This window comes from Branchiostoma lanceolatum, chromosome 7 (assembly GCF_035083965.1).
Source record: "Branchiostoma lanceolatum isolate klBraLanc5 chromosome 7, klBraLanc5.hap2, whole genome shotgun sequence".
Lineage (NCBI taxonomy): Eukaryota > Metazoa > Chordata > Leptocardii > Amphioxiformes > Branchiostomatidae > Branchiostoma > Branchiostoma lanceolatum.
In genome coordinates this window covers 11539171-11555682 of record NC_089728.1, presented here as the reverse complement: position 1 = coordinate 11555682, position 16512 = coordinate 11539171, and the positions used below count along the sequence as shown (strand labels likewise).

At 44.1% G+C, this 16512-nt stretch overlaps 2 protein-coding genes across 3 annotated transcripts; both read left to right on the top strand.

Annotated features, from left to right (window-relative positions):
* Positions 1–408: 408 nt before the first annotated feature.
* On the top strand, positions 409–6997 carry LOC136439282 (uncharacterized). 2 transcript variants are annotated; one of them, XM_066434608.1, is made up of 16 exons: positions 409–594; positions 1591–1700; positions 2160–2274; positions 2570–2644; positions 2845–2918; positions 3114–3230; positions 3347–3433; positions 3718–3754; positions 3860–3939; positions 4169–4234; positions 4495–4606; positions 4777–4859; positions 5153–5219; positions 5379–5476; positions 5672–5744; positions 5917–6997. In XM_066434608.1, the coding sequence occupies exons 2-16, from the start codon at positions 1596–1598 to the stop codon at positions 6078–6080; spliced, it is 1353 nt and encodes a 450-aa protein (XP_066290705.1). In that variant the 5' UTR covers positions 409–594; positions 1591–1595; the 3' UTR covers positions 6081–6997. The 2 variants fall into 2 exon arrangements, with proteins under 2 accessions (XP_066290705.1, XP_066290704.1); XM_066434607.1 differs by having other exon boundaries at positions 413–594; positions 1581–1700.
* A 2874-nt stretch (positions 6998–9871) lies between these two features.
* On the top strand, positions 9872–16220 carry LOC136439279 (uncharacterized). The gene is made up of 15 exons (XM_066434603.1): positions 9872–10025; positions 10548–10661; positions 10937–11011; positions 11572–11645; positions 12072–12188; positions 12416–12502; positions 12628–12664; positions 12786–12865; positions 13188–13259; positions 13565–13679; positions 13936–14018; positions 14341–14404; positions 14527–14624; positions 14841–14913; positions 15086–16220. The coding sequence occupies exons 1-15, from the start codon at positions 9890–9892 to the stop codon at positions 15202–15204; spliced, it is 1344 nt and encodes a 447-aa protein (XP_066290700.1). The 5' UTR covers positions 9872–9889; the 3' UTR covers positions 15205–16220.
* The last annotated feature ends 292 nt before the right edge of the window (positions 16221–16512 follow it).

Genomic DNA, 16512 nt, shown 5'->3' with positions numbered 1-16512 from the left:
TTCTATTAAAACGGGGGAAACAATATAAAACAGGAGTACCCCCCCCCCCGGGGGGAAAGTATCAGCGAGGAAGTGTCGCGTGAGGTAAAATCAAAGATTTAGGCTGATACGAAAACGATTTGGTCTCTTTTCTAAGTGAATATGTATCATAGCACCACATATGGCACGGAGGGGGCTATTTCCTAGCTCCCGTAAGGCAATGTTAAAACCCCCCGGCCACTACTACCACAGCCGACCAAAACCTCTGCTTGGAGAATATTTCCTAGCCTCCTTTGCAGGCCTCCCGGGCCGCGCCGACGTTTATTTTTGGGGTGAGCGCTGATTCGCGATTTTCAACTTTTCGGGGTCAGGATCTTTTACTGGGGAACCCGTATTGCTGGGCAACCCGTGTTGCTGGGGAAGCCGTATCACCTCCAACGATACCCAAATAAACTCCACCGTGAGACCAAGAGGGGAAGTCCATGATACACTTGTTTGGGAAATTTGCAACTGCGTCATCGAAACTTCAAACATCGTCAGTTCCTCATTCTGGGAGTCAGAAGAGCTGAGTCCAGAAAAAACACCAAGAGCTCTTATCATCTGCATGCACGACAGGTAAGCTGTGTTTCGTAACATACAAGGAGTCGTGAGCATCCCTAAAAATCTGCTTAACTTTGTTTTGGTGTTCAGGGCCTGCAGGGAGACACTAGACATAGGTGGGGGTTCTGGGTGTGGCGGCTACGGTGTAAGGTGTAAATGGTGCACCATCTGTGGTGTAAAATGGCATTTTTCACCTGCGAGATATGCTCAAACTTGATATGACATGCTTGTCTCAGCTGCAGAAAATGCTAGAATGGTCAATATACACTTTTGAGGGCTCAAAAAGGGGGAGAACGCGAGTGGTTTCACTTTCAGTTTACACGTTACCTTGGCTACCTGTGGCAGTACGTGTGGATCTCAAGCCAAAAATGACAGCAGTAGACATTCATAACAACAAGAAAACATCCTAGTTGACTGCAATTATTGCAGTTTTTGTGACTTATGTGAGATAGGTTGATATGTGTATAGATATATGGGGCCATATGCGTATGCGAAATTCGACATTGTGCCTGCAATATTGTCAATGGTAAACAAAGCCCAGGTCCAGTATGGCGCCTGATGTGTCGTTGTTCCTTTTAAACTTTAAAAAGCAGGAGGTGAACAATTTATAGCAATGTTTCCTGTAAACGTAGGGTAGCTTTCAAGGGGTAGATGGGTCTTATACATGACTTGTTCATTCAACATGACAGCTACTTTTAACGGTCTGTATTTGGTCTGTGAGCTAACATCACTGGCAGTCATCGATCGTTTCTTGAAGTGCAAAGTCGAACTAGAGTTGCACGACCTCATACCTTCGCCAAATGACTTTAACCTTTATGACTGACATATTATGTGTGTTTCTCATGGATCATAAACCATACCAGTTGATCATCTTCTCCACCCAAATAACAGAAGTTGTCCAAAGTATGAGCTTAACAAAGACGGTTATGCTAACATTTATCATCAATTATGCAATTGCGGTCGACAATTCGTGTGGCTTATAATGCCATATACTGATGTAGTCTCCCCCAGTAAGCATGCCACTGGATACCGTGCTATGTCTGGACACGTCGGGCTCCATGGCGGGAAGGGGCATGAGGGAACTCAAGAAGGCCGTCAAAGAGTTCCTTTTGGGAATACAGGTAAGGACGAGTCCACTCTTCTTTTCCCCAAAACCACCGATGGGTAATGAAATACTATTGGATGGAAAGCGAAGAATTGGTCGCTTTAACTACATGTAAAGTTACTAGGTTACTCATAGCTACAGAAAGGTGATAATTCCCAGAAAACTGGGGATATTTCTCGTCGTGATTTCATGGATAATTCAATGACTTTGACCCCGTTGGATGAAGAATGGAAAAGAACTTATATTGGTATCGTGTCCTGCTGAATATAACCGACAGGAGGCACTTTGTAACAATGCATGACATCACATCCGAAGGAAAAGCTTCAAACGTCAAGGTCAGAGCAGGTCGAATTCGAACTTGTTCGATAGCTTAGGGGGTAATGCGGCTGCATGGAGCAAAATCATTTCATTTAACTAAGATCAATCCGATGTCAATCATTGGTCGTTGGAACAAAAACGATGTTTTCGTCGACAGGAGACGGCCAGCAAACACAACCTCCGGGAGAATGTTGGGGTGGTGGAATTTGGCGCCAAAACTCGCATCGTCCAACCACTCACCAATAACTACGCCGCAGTACTGAGTGCTGTTGGTATGGGGAACGAATTATCTTTACACAATCATTGGCATTTTTTCTCAATTTTGACTAAATAATGAATATAAGAAGTGTTCTAGTTCCATATTCATACCAACACATTTGTTCAACCAGCTTGGCTACTTTTTGCAACGTTATGTTTATCTGTTTGTTTGTTTGTTTCAGTTTGCTTGTTTGTTTCATTTTTCAACCATTCGATAAAGCCCCACTATGACATAAATATAGCCATGATAAAAAACTCACCGTTCATCCATTTCCCGTCCAAACGTTATCCTCTGTACAATTTGCACAGACAACCTGAATGCAGGAGGTACCACACCGATGTTCGAGGGTCTCATGGAGGCGTTGAAGGAGGTCCTGCAGAACGGTACACACACTCTGATAGACTCACCTGTTTTTCATCAAGGGAGAGATATAAGAAAATAAGAGGGTACATGTATAAGAAAATGAAATTGCAACGTAAGAATTGGTTGATAGATTGCAGTATATCGTATCATCTTACATGAGATCAGGAGATGAGAGGACAACTGTAAGGACAGATAAAGACCCCTCCCCTTTTCCCCCAAGGCGGCGTGCTGGTCCTGTCTGGTCAGAAGAAGATGACCCCAAGGGTCATCCTGATGACCGACGGACACCCTGACGTAAGTGTTAACGCCAAAGACATAGCAAGAGTAGGGAATACATATGCCAGTTACATGGCAAATGAAAGGTGAAAATTTACAATATTCATTGATTTTGATAGTCTCGGTCACTCTCGGTCCTAAGTAGAGCACCTGACAAGGAAAAAAAAGTTGTGCCGGTAGTTACATCCTCGCTCTGGTTCTCCACTCGTGTAGGATAAGGAGAACGTCCTGAAGGCAGCGCTGTCGTTCGGTCCGGCGGGCTGGCAGGCGGTGGGCCTGCCGCACCCCATCCCCATAGCCTGCGTGGGCTGCGGCGGCGATGTGGACGGAGTAAGTACCTGTCAGCCAAGCAAATCAGCAACTATTTTTTCATACTTCAGTTTTCTTCGAATTCCTTTCATATCTCTGTAATCATGGGTTCTTACACATGTTGATGTTCGGTCCAGGCCCTTCTCCAGGCAGTGGCGAAGCTGACTAACGGCATGTACGTGCAGGGGGACATCGGTCAGCTGTCGGAGTTCTTCCGCAGACAGGTGCGTCACACACAGCACATGGAACCAATTTGTTTCGGCTTAAGTGTTTTTACGGCCTAAAACGTCGACAACGCTCAATGATTTCGTCGGGTTGCAAAGTCGACGTTTTAGGCCGCAAACTACACTTAAGCCTTTTTTGTGTTCCACACGAGGAATAAAAGATCATCGGTTGTTCATCGCATATATTTATAAATTCAAATTTCCTTAGACTACTCTTGTTTGTGTTCTAAACCTTTTGGTTATTTTGACTTAACATGGATCCAAAACTTTTTCTTCGATATCAGGTGCTCCTGATCCGTTTTGCAGCCCAGTTCTCACACGGTATGGCACGTTAATTCACAGCCATTATTGAAACTGTCTGACCATTTAGTGGTTGACCTTTCCAGTCATTTGACTAAAGCTGTCGCATTGCTTTCGCCATTTCAGACATGCGCCAGTTGCGGGATCTGATGGTACTGCGTCAGTTCTTGGCCCAGATGGGAGAGAGCGTGGATGAGGAAGAACTGGTGAGGTCGCACGCACAGTTCACAGACAAACACATATAGAAAATGTTTTCATACAACTTTGGTACATTCTATTGTTCATTGGATAATTGGAGTTGCTTGGAGAAGTTTTGGGTTAAAACCTGAGTAATGGCATTCCCACTACAAACCCCAAATAAAGTTTTTTGATTTGCCAATTAACCCTGAGAAGTACTCATGACATTTTGATCAATCCACATGTCTGTTTCCTCAGGTCGGACTGAAGACCCTGCTGCTCGCCATGCTGCTGTGTGCTGCAGACGACGACAGTGACGACGAGGTATAAAGATAGGGATGAGCCGTCGCTCCAAACAGCGTCCGTCACTTCACTTCTGGAGTTTTGATACAGAGCGTATTTGTCAGCGCTGTATTTGAATTGCTAGGCACATGTGAGAAAATACTGTTTCGAATTGAACACAGGCTTGCAGCGCTTAATTCCCGCTCTATTGACCATTGAAAACTGTAGGTGTAGGAAACATTACATATAGAAACAAGAACTATGGAAAGGAAAAGTAAGGGGGTTGATTTCTGCTACACCAGGAGCAGGACAACATGCCGCCGCTGGGATCTCGCGTGCAGCGTGGACGGGACTGGAAGTGGGGGAACCAGGACCGACAGGGTACCGGCACGGTGGTCCAGCACAAGTCGGACGGTGAGGAGATGATATTGTTGTTCTTTCAGTACTGGTAACATATTTTCTGCCATTCATTATATCATGAGTATGTTTGTGATAGCAAGTAGTTGTATTTTCGACAAAAAGTCCTGAAAAGCCATCGCTATGGCCTACTCAACTAAATGTGTTTGTAACATACATGATGCCAGGCAACCTTGTGGTTGAGTGGGACCATGACTCCGCCTCCAACTATAAGTACCGGTTCGGCGCAGAGGGAGCAAGAGATGTGAGGGTAGGTGCCCGGCATGCAGTGACCTTTAATGTAATAAAAATAAGCAGTCTACAACATTCTCGCATAATCGTTGTCTAAAGTTCTGTCATATGAGACACAGACATAGTTATAATGATGAACGTTGAATCAGAGCATGTAGGACAGGAACACAAATAAGTGCACTTTTTGTGGCAATAGGACAGTTGTTCAGTGTCATGCAGGAGTCCTTCTTATTCAATGGAATAGATATCGGCACTATTTGTTTGAAATAGTTTCCTGCCAGTGCAATAATCAATGCTTGTTTTCACCTACAGGTTGTGGACGAGCCACGAGTGGTCGGTCCGGGCGGACGCATTATGCCAGGGTGTCGGGTAGTCAGGGGTGAGGACGTCTCTCTGAAGTGTACACTCTCATCGTTTTCTGAACTTATGGAGATTTTTTGAATATTGTGTTGCTTAGAAGATTTGTACTAATGTGTGAGTCGAAATATTAAGCATTGGCGGTTATAAGGAGAGAATGACACATGTTTCTATGCTTCAGGACGAGACTGGGCTTCTCGCTACGGTGACCAGGACGGGGGGAGGGGGAGTGTCGGCTCCGTCTACAAGGTCAAGGAAGGGGAGGACTACAACGTGCACGTAAGGAACATCTCTGATGGCATCATCCTTTAGAAATGTGTGTGGTATTTTGGACATGTCACGAGCAACACCACATACATATACTGTGACTGATTTGATGAATTGTACATGTATGTAGGATATTTAGTCTCTTTAAAACGCTGATTATGCAGATACGCGGCGATACATGATGGACTGTCTCAACACTATTTGCAGGTCCGCTGGCCCAACAAGCACAAGAACGTGTACAAGTATCAGCCCAACATCAAGGAGATTCAGATCAAGGAAGGTAAGGTAATGTTTTGTAAACTGAAAAAGTAACAAATTTAAAAGTTTTATTTTTCTTCTGTCGTTTCCCTTTGTCCATGTTGTTCCGACACTTTTCTCATCATTTAGGTGCTACTCTTAACTTCTACCGAACTTCTGAATGACCGTTTGCCCCCGTTTGCCCCTGTCCACAGAACACGCGGTGCTGGGCACGACTGCTGCCTTGGCGGCCCTGAGCCTAGCGGGGTCCGGCGGACCGTCCGGCGGGACGGCCGTCTCTTCCCGCCCCTCCTCCAGCCGGCCTAGTACCGGCACAGGAACACGCCAGGGTTCGTCCGACTCCTGCAGTGTCATGTAGAATGCATACGTCAGACTCCGGTTGCACGGTCAACTGTAAACCGAGGGAGGTTACGTAAGCGGAAAGATCCGTAGAAGAGTGCGAGAGTCTTGTGTGATATGTTACCCTTTAACAGAGACTAACACAGTAGAGACAGGTACACCAGTGTCCTCTCTTTGTAACCTTTCGGTAGGAGTGAAAATACTACCCGTAGTAATGTGACTTCTACTAATTCAACAAGCTTTTACTAGAAACAATATTACCTAGTGGTTAGTTACATGAATATTCAGATGAAAGCTATCCTCGTCGCAAAACCATTGGTTAACAAGTATGTTGGTATACTAGATGTAAATACAACAATATACCAACAAGATAATAACCAGATGTAATGGTATACTGTTGTCTTTATAATTACGTAAAGAACCTCTGCACGTTAAAGAATCAGGGGTGACCTGGTGTGCTTAGCTAGAAAGGCGAAGTTACATATTGCACTATCAAAAATGCGTTACACTTCGTCTCAAGCATTACACTTACGAGTTCGAGCTAAGAAGAACACGGGGAAGTATGTAACGTTAATGCGTTACACCAACTTTCATAGAGTAAATGAAGTCAATGTGACTTTAGTGAAACCTGCCGTTTTAAGAATCTCACAGTTATTTGTATATGTTGTTGGTTTCTGAACCCTGGACAATATCACAATAGATTAACTTAACTAACTAGTTGTCAATCTCGTTAGGAACTGTTTCTGGACTAGTAATGCACCATGTGCTCTCGAGTTCGTCATTTCTTGAACAATCTAAAGCAAAGTAAGAAGTGTAAAACGATAGTAAGAAGCTAGATAACAAATACAGTAGCCGTTGTTTTCTCATAATCACATTGCTACATACATTAATTGCAGATTCCTTGGTAGAAATTAAAGAGTATGCTGCTCAAACCTATCTGAGATCTCTTCCCTAGCTTCGAACTCACTGTACAGTCACGTACTTGAAAATATGATGGCCCGTAAAACACCAGCATATTTCATAGGCCATCATCATGCTGTTCAACAAAGAAAAAATGTAGTAAACTGATGGATGTAATTAACCATAGTATGACACAAAATTTTTCCAAGTACCAATAGCTGGTAGCAGAGGAGTGATATTCGTTTGCCATGTCCTGCAAGTGTGCCATCTCTCCTTGTGTACAGTGCTACCAACGAACAATTTTTGCGCATATTGGAGCCAAGTTAGCCTCTGTGAAAGTTTACATTTTCACAATGCAAATCTACCGTTTGAAGCTGATGTTGACACAGGACAGGACAACATACCCAGTTAACTTGCTTACTTGTTTAGACCTCACTTGACCCCCTCTTTGCAGGGGCCCGTTGTATAGTCGTCATAGCAGTTCAGCTTCATGACGTATAGTTCAAAAGACAAAATTAAGCAGGCATACGCCAAAGGGACACCTAAGCTGTCTGGTATTCTCACCTGCAGGTCGGGTTACATATCTACAACAAACGGCTTTTGTGCGAAAGTGAAACCAGTTACTTTTCATTCGTCTTTGCTAACACATATCTGTACCTTGTTTGGAAACTTCTTTCTTCGCCCCCCCCCCCCCCCCCCAAATGGACGAACCCAGGCGCAGGCGTAAACTTTAAAGTTACGCCATTGTCACGGTTGTTTACTCAACTTGTTTTTCTACTCACCCAGAGGAACTGTGCATCCGCACGTCTTAATCCAAATCCAGGTAAGTTTAGACTTTATCCAGACGCCAAAATCAGCCGCCTTGTCTGTAGTGTCTGAAGAAGCAACAGGTGTGAAGTTAAGGTGTTTGAGTTGGCAGTCTTTTGTGGGGAGATGAAACAAGGGGCGTGCGGGGTCAAAGTCAACAAGTGACGACAAGTGTTCGTAGGACAGACAAAAGACGCGCAAGGGGTAGTTTTCCTCGGACATGTGCAACAGAAAATGTGCATATAAATTCAACTGTGATATATATATACATCGATGCTTATCAGTTCACCCTAAAGCTGGACGTGAACGTGCGGTGTGCTTATTTTGTGAGAGTGAAAGTGTTACGAAGGAACTGTACATTAATTCACAAAGCCAATTACAGTCGTTGGGTATTCCACATGAAACATGCTCAATAGGGCCAAAATTTCTCAGCATTTGATGTCCAGCATACCGTCACATATTGAAATGTGAATATGAAATAGGATAATATATGGTTTGATTCTTTCTACCGCGGCGTTCTGATTAAGAAAGTGTCAGTGGCTTCCGTCAAAAAAGGGCCCGGTGGTTTAGTGTCACTTGAAGACTTTAAATACGCAGGTAGCTTAAGCAAGCAACAATACCTGTGTTTAGTCAGCTATGCTTCCACGTGGTGTTAAACGTTGTGGAAAGCAGTTCAGATTTGTAGAGCGGTAGCATGGGTAGGTCCCATTAAAACACATGATTGTATATTCCCGACATCGACTGATTATAACTTTCACAGAGAATATGAATAAAACTACCGAAATGCGTACAACGTCCTGTCCGTAAAGGAATTCGATACGTTTTAAAGCAAGGTATTGGCCGGAAAGAACTTCCTTTTATGTTTAACCACCTGTCAAGGAACACAAAACATGTCTGTGACTACACTGTGTGATTGCTCAAAGGGTAATAGTAGTTCAGGGAAGTAGACACCACAATGCTATCAGATTTGAAAATCAGCGATCTGTACAAATCATTTAAAGACGCAGGTTGTAAGTTTACAACGTGCGAACGTTATCTAATGCTCCGATCTACTCTTCGGGAGAAGGTAATCGTTGATATATGGATATTGACTCAATTGAAGCAAACAGTTTGTTCAAACACAGCGTGCCTCTTCGGCAAACAAACAAAATTTAGCATAATTGCCAGCGGCACGTACGCCTAGCTTCCGTTGCAGCCCTGCTAACGTTCTCCCCAACAACTATGCGCAACGGGGTTTATGGTAGCTTGTAGAGAAATTATCGCAGTCCGGCGAGGCCGCGACGGAGGCTATAGATATAATCATCAGCTTTGCCGAGAAGGTTATGTTCGCGTTTGTTTGTATGTATAGTGTATCTGTGAATGTATCTTTGTGGTGGAACAGCATAACTAAAGTAGCTTTGGGTGGATTGTCCTGAGATTTGATATGTGGTTGGGTTTTGTCCTATCGAATGAATGATTCGATTTTGGGCCCCCTGGCGGCTTTCATGTGTACAGCAGCAGAAATTCTGTTTTTTTCTTTCTCATGTACTGGACATGCTAAAAAAAAAGTGACATATATAAGTTTGGGATCTCCAACAGCTTTGGAACTGCAGAAACGTTTTACTTGCAAACTCTAGACCAGGACAAGTCAAGAAGGGATGGATGAATTTTACCTGTATGTGACTTTGATGAAGATTGTGTACGGAGTGTAATGGTGTGTAAATTATGCAAATTAGGGCTTGACTTGCATAATAAATGAGGAAAATTTCAATTTTGCGAAATGACTGGAACTTCATACTCATTACAGATGTAATGAGAGGAACATCAATGCATATGAATAATGCAAATCATGAACTATTTTGCATAGTTAATGAAAAATGGTATAACACCCTAGTGGTAAATAATGACATTATGTAAATTTAGACACCATTAGCATAACTAATGAGGAAATGATACAATAACTTATGAAGAGGGATGTATGTATATGGCCTCCGTCGGTCAGTATTGACCATGGTAAAATCCTAATTCACAACAGCCCTACAGCATCGACTACGGCTAGAGGGATAGAACTTTTTTAAATCATTTATTTTTGTTTTCTTTGACGTCGTCTCATCATTTTCCAGCCCACTCCTGCGGGACTGTATGTTCTGTGCCCCGTGCTGTCCCCCGACCATGCCGCTGGACACGGTCCTGTGCCTGGACACCTCAGACTCCATGAGCGGCCGCGGGATGGCCGAACTCAAGAACGGAGTCCGGCAGTTCCTACTCGGCGTCCAAGGTAACGTACATACAGGACCTCTGCCCGCACAACAAAATGAGTTTGTGATAAAAAGGACGCCGGTGTGCAGGGCAACAAAGGTCCGAAGTGGCCGTGTGCACGTGCGATCTAATTCCTCACAAGCAATCAGTGCGTGCACCACCGCTAATACAGTACGTGGCAGGATCCACGGACGTGCACCGTCGGTACGGCGTGGCCGAGTGCACGCGTGTGCACCGCCGCGAGTAATCAACACCGGCAATATCCGATATAATCGGGTCCCTAAACTTAGCTGCGGTGTGAGGTACTAGTACAGTACTTAATTCACTTGATATCAATTAGTGATCTGGAACGGTTATTCATCTGCATGCTGCTAGATAAATCAATGACTTCATCGTGTGGAACTGTGGGTGAGAAAGGTGTATCAGACCAGTAGTAGACTGTGAAGAATATATCGTACTTATAATTGCCTAAGTAGCGGCAATTTGCTAACTTTTATATGAGTATTGTCTCTTTCTATTGAGTTTTCTTTACCGCAAACAGAAACCGCGAACAAAATGAACCTGTTTGAGAACGTGGCGGTGGTGGAGTTTGGGGGAGAAGCCCGCGTCATCCAACCGCTCTCCGGGAACTACGCAACCGTGATGCAGTCTGTTGGTACGTCACTGACAGTGAGATTATGTCATATTGTTGATGTCATTCTCCTATGCAGAGCTTAATCCGCGACGCAGAAACTCCTTTGGAATCTAAAGGATTTTTTACGATACGGATTCAGCTCTGCATAGGAGAATAGTTAATTGATGTATGATCAAGCGGTGTTGCAGATATGTGGACAAAGACCATCGAAAAGAATGACAGTCGATTTCGGTAATGCAACCCTTCAGATGCCCGTTTAAAAGCTTCTGTCGTTCTTTCCTTCTTTCCAATCACAGATAACCTACAAGCGGGAGGGACAGCACCCATGTTTGAAGGTCTCATGGAAGCGATGAAGGAAATTCTGCAGCACGGTACGTCTTTGTTAGCTCGTATGAAGGAAGAAGCCATAATTTCAGGATGGTAATTTCATACCTATGTAACATTACCATCCATTGATTATTATAAACGTGTAGGTCATATGCATAGTTAATGATGAAATGTTACAATGGAATCCTGCCAAAGTGGGATAGGACTTCCCCACATACAACATATGCAATTTGGGTAGAGAAGGCCATCAATTGAAATAGATTATGCTAATTGTATCCTTATTTGCCTAATAAACAAGATACAAGATAAAACGAGAAATTTACAAGTCTGAATATCTCGCTGAGGATTGAGGACTCCGAATTTTGTTAATTTAGGGCTAAATTGCATTCACCCAGGATGTAGCGTGTCAAATGTCAATCCTTTAAAAAAGTACCCGACACCTCATTGACCTTTTCTTGTCAATAATGTGTGATGATGGAGTAGGAATAATCTGCCGCATGTGGTTGTAATGCAGTCACGTCTTGTGACACTCAATAACGAACGCTTTTTAAAGCGTTAAAACTTGAGAAAATAGAGTTGACAGTTAAAACACTGTTGCCGCTAGGTGGCGTGCTGACACTGCCAGGTGGTCGGAAGATGACTCCTCGTGTCATCTTAATGACGGACGGCCACCCTGACGTGAGACATTACTTTATACAGTCATAACAGTTAGTCGTTTTCATTTTCTGCATGTTGCCAATCGACGGTCTACCTCATTGTTCCTAGTCTAAAACTTTTTGAAGCACAGTAATGCTACCGTCACATTTGCATCGGTGCCCGTAAGGGGTGTAGCCCCGACCGGGCCCCGAAGCCGCAAATTTGTCCCGGTGGACTGCCGGATACCAGCGGGGTACCTCTCGATGTTCTCACGATTAGCTTACGGTGTCTATACCTGGTCCCGGGTTGATTTTAACTCCCGGCCATGCCCAAAAATAGCGCAGGGTGCCACGCAGGGGTCACGCACTGGGCCACGCAGGGGTCACGCCCGAAAGTGACCTAAGCATGATTCATACTCTAGCCGCGCCGTACGTGTACGTACTACTGACGCGTTATTCTTGTATAAAGGACAAGGACAACGTCCTGAAGGCAGCGCTGTCGTTCGGTCCGGCGGGCTGGCAGGCGGTGGGCCTGCCGCATCCCATCCCCATAGCCTGCGTGGGCTGCGGCGGCGACGTGGACAAGGTGCAGATAGATGTTGTCTGTCCTCTGCTAGGATACATTTACTTTGAGTAGTTTGTGTGATATGGTTACGTATCTTTATTACATTTTAAACTACGAGCTAAGATTGTGTTTGTGCCAAGCAGGCCAAGTCAAGACTGACCAAGGACGCTACTGTTAACTGGATCATTCTGTTCTATTGAAATTGTTGACGTACTTTATGTTACATTCGATGATTCGTACTCTCGTAGGATCTCCTCCAAGCTGTCGCCAAACTCACCAATGGTATCTACATTCTGGGTGACGTCAGTCAGCTGTCGGAGTTCTTCCGCAGACAGGTAGCCTCCCTTATCTTTAGATCAAAATAGCATGAGAAAGAGAAATATCGCACGTGCCATTTCAACTTCTTTTTGCGTTCTTATATATGCGTGGACTGATGCTTTGCTTGATGCCCGACATCTAGGTACTTCTCGTCAGGTTTGCAGCACAGTTTGGCCATGGTAAGAAACTTAAGATTATTGTTGCCAGTTTCTCCGTACCTCGCTTTCATGAAACGTTTGTATATTCCTCAACCTATACTTATACCCCTTCGTCCAGTCCTTTATAAAATATTCTCATCAGACATGCAGAGGTTGCGAGACATCATGGTGCTGCGGCAGTTCATGGCTAATATGGGGGAAAGCGTGGACGACGCTGAGCTGGTAAGAGCTGTTTTAAAAGTCGTAAGGGCAATATGCACATCAACTCTCTCTATCAATCCTGGCACAGTATTTTGTTCTTTATGTCCTGGCTTGATACAGAGGCATTCCCTTGATACAATAGTGTAGATCTATAAATAGCCACGAAACCATGAATAAAATGGTAAAAACTCTTCAGACTGGTTCTCGGTTCTCGGTCACCCTGTTGACACAGGCTGGCAGACATGGCCAGGTTATTTCTTCATTGCAGTGTGCAATGTTACAAAAGCAATTGATATCGTTGGGCGCCGAGTCTTTTATTTCTGTTTTCCAACCTTCTCCGCAGGCCGGTCTGAAGACCTTGCTGCTCGCCATGTTGTTGATGTCGGCAGATGACGACTCTGATGACGAGGATGACGTAAGTCGGGGCCGATATGCTTTTTATTACAATGAAATGAAATCTTTTACCTATACCTACCAAATTACATAAGGAAGTGGCCATTTGCATATAGGTGATTGAACAGTGATTTGATAGGCAAATAGTACTGGACAACCTCAAGCCAACCGTACACGCTCACGCCATATCTCCAGAAAAGACGCCGTAGACGCATAGTTCCCGTTTAGAACTTTATTTAAGCCCATATCCAGACTAGTTTCACCTTGTGTGCGGTTTATGGCTCGAAACAGTGAATAGTGGTTTGATATTACCTGTTGTTTATCAAGAGCGAACAACCAAACATGCCACCGTTCGGGTCGCGTGTTCGCCGCGGGAGGGACTGGAAGTGGGGCGCGCAGGACCGTTTGGGCGTCGGGACCGTCGTCAAGCACAGGAGTGACGGTGGGCAAAATGTCACACATTTCAATACTATCGTCATTAGGCTACGTCACAACCAACGGAAAAAATACACAATTTCTACTGTTTTCGCATCCACTGTCTTTGTCACAAGAAATTCTGAGACTTATAACCTTCAACTTACAATCGCAAATGATATCTTAAACGCTGTAGTCAACTGTTCAAAAGCTGTCGTGAGCCCTGGTTTTGTAGCACGTGAATGGGGGCACACCGTTAAGAATGTGATCCTCCTTCCTTTCAGGGCATCTTGTTGTGGAGTGGGACTACGACGATTCCTCCACTTACCGCTATAGATTTGGAGCTGAGGGAGCCCGAGACGTCAGGGTACGGACTACTGTATTCATCTATAATCTACTTGTAATGAAGTAGTGGTCTATGTTAAGTCACAGTAAGGGAACTTCACAAGACTTCACCACGTGGTCCAGTGACGTTAACACTTCCATTTAACCCATGAGAACTACCTCTGAGCAGCCTTATTGCAAGAATCCAACCCATACGCAAGAGATCTGACCTTGCATGCAGTATTTTTTTTTCATTAAAGACATTGCAACTCGAATGTGATCTGATGTGTTTCTGTGCTGTGCTGTGGCGTCTCCATGTTTTCTGAAGAAGGTATAGTGAAAATTTCTGTCACTGCTTCGTACAGGTGGTTGACGAAGTACGCGCCGTGGGAAGTGCCGGGGTCAAGGTCGGATGCCGCGTGGTTAGAGGTGAGTGAACTTCCCACACTTGTTACCCTTTGATATCACATTACTGCGTACCGGCACGTAACGTTAACGTTATATAATAGTTTGTAAGCCTATCAAGTGCGAATCGATCTTTGACTTTTCAGGCCGAGACTGGCAGGGCCGGTACGGTGATCAGGACGGTGGGAGGGGAAGTGTGGGAGCCGTGTACAGGGTCCAGCCCAGGGAGACGTTCAACGTTCACGTCAGACATTTTCTTTTCATCTTGAATTTTCCACACGACTTCCAGTCTGAGATATCAATAAATTATGATTTTCATCTCACTGCTGGCTACGAGAATGTTTTCTATTATGTTAAAATGCCATGTCTGAACATTAAAAGACGGCAAACAAAGGCATCATTTAGATAAGGTAGTTCACTTCGAGATCATTTTCTGCTCTGTTCTGTTCTCTTACTTCAGGTCCGCTGGCCCAATGAAACCAAGGCTAACTACCGCTATCACCCACCCAACACTAAGGAAATTGAGCTGGAAGGTATGTAAGATGTTAACGGTGAAAGTGTTCCCGTCCGAAGACTATAGATCTTAGAATCGCATTTGTGATCGAATGATATAAAGATGTATACGTGATGTATAGACTGGTTTGAATGATTTCAAATACATTTTTTTAGATTCATTTTTTAGATTCCTTGCTCCCCCTTTTTCAGAACACGTGGTTGTGGGGACTATGGTTCTCCTGGCTGCCCTGAGAGCCATGGGCGAGGATGACGACAGTCCGCCGTCTTCACCGCGGCCTAAACAGTCCTGCACATGTAACATCTTGTAGACAGCATCACGTCACTACCGGGGAGGTTTTGACCTTTCAATGAATTGTGTAAACTTTCTGTCAAACATTGCCCTCGCCTGAACATTTTCAACAGTACTGAGGCCATAACAATGTTTTGTATATATAAGCCGGAGGAACCACTATAACGGAGCTGCGTCAAACTTCAGATTTGTTTTACCCAAACAGACCTCACAAATATAGTTTTGTAATGCCAAGGGAGGTAATGATCTGAGTTTGAAATATTAGTGTGTTTTAAGTGATTTTTTAAAAGGTTTCGTCATCAGGTACATACTTTGTGTTACTTGCTTCTAATAGTTGAATAATGTGGTTACTAGCCTCTTATACATGTAGTTATAACGGTTTGTATCATACATACCCATGTTTCCTCTATCATGAAAGTATACGTGGACCCGCACTCCTCATCAGATCGACACAGACCCGTGCCGTCTGTCGGACGCGTGGAGTCTAATGCCTCGACCATCAAATCAGACCCATTGTGTGTCAGGATTGATTAGGCTATCAAATATATTGCTTGGACAGGCACTCTCGTTAATCAACATCGGACAATGTGGCTACTTCCAGGTCAACTATTTCATTTCATGTTGAACGCTGAAGAAAAGTAGTGTTGCAAGTAATTGGGTCTGGTGAAAGTACGGAGAATGTACGCGCGCTCTTTTTGGTAGCGGGGGAGCGTTTCTGTATATACTATAACTATACCCGTGTAAGGCCGCCGGCTTTATCCCAATGATATTTTCATCCGTGTGCTGAGGCGGTTTTAGGAGTTGAAAGACTGTTTCTCGATGTTGTGATATTAGATAGCCACCCACATACACCCCCGCTACTGCTCAGGTAAATCCTGCAAAGTAACGGAAAACCACATTAAAACAGAGGGTGGCAGCAAACACCTGCTATTGTAGAGGTATAAATATATATTTTCGATGTTCAGCAATCCATCCTGTACTTTCTACATCTCTGTAAAAGCAATATAATGGAGATTAAATCTCGTTTTTCTTGTGGCTTGTGACATTTTCCTGGGGCATTTTAAATCAGTAATATAGGTCAGGAGTAGATGCAATAACAGTACTATGGTCGGACAGCAGAGCAAAATTGAATGGTTGGAACGGCACAAAGTGCTTTTATTCCGACTACGAAAGCGAAACCATTATAGTGATCCATTATTGCCGTTTAGGGCCACCCGCTTCAGCCCTAGATTGGTCAAGATTAAACTGATGTGTATCCAACTGAGTTCAATCAGGATAACAACGTTTTGTCGCAATGACTGTGACGTCCGTTGCCGTTTTTCTCCCT

Excerpts from the sequence above, each read along its gene's own strand:
- LOC136439282 (XM_066434608.1), top strand. The coding sequence starts at position 1,596 with ATGCCACTGGATACCGTGCTATGTCTGGACACGTCGGGCTCCATGGCG. Across the intron at positions 3,231-3,346 it reads GCGGCGGCGATGTGGACGGA|GCCCTTCTCCAGGCAGTGGC; the intron begins GTAAGTACCTGT and ends TGTTCGGTCCAG. Across the intron at positions 4,607-4,776 it reads GGTCCAGCACAAGTCGGACG|GCAACCTTGTGGTTGAGTGG; the intron begins GTGAGGAGATGA and ends ACATGATGCCAG.
- LOC136439279 (XM_066434603.1), top strand. The coding sequence starts at position 9,890 with ATGTTCTGTGCCCCGTGCTGTCCCCCGACCATGCCGCTGGACACGGTC. Across the intron at positions 11,646-12,071 it reads TGACGGACGGCCACCCTGAC|GACAAGGACAACGTCCTGAA; the intron begins GTGAGACATTAC and ends TCTTGTATAAAG. Across the intron at positions 12,189-12,415 it reads GCGGCGGCGACGTGGACAAG|GATCTCCTCCAAGCTGTCGC; the intron begins GTGCAGATAGAT and ends GTACTCTCGTAG.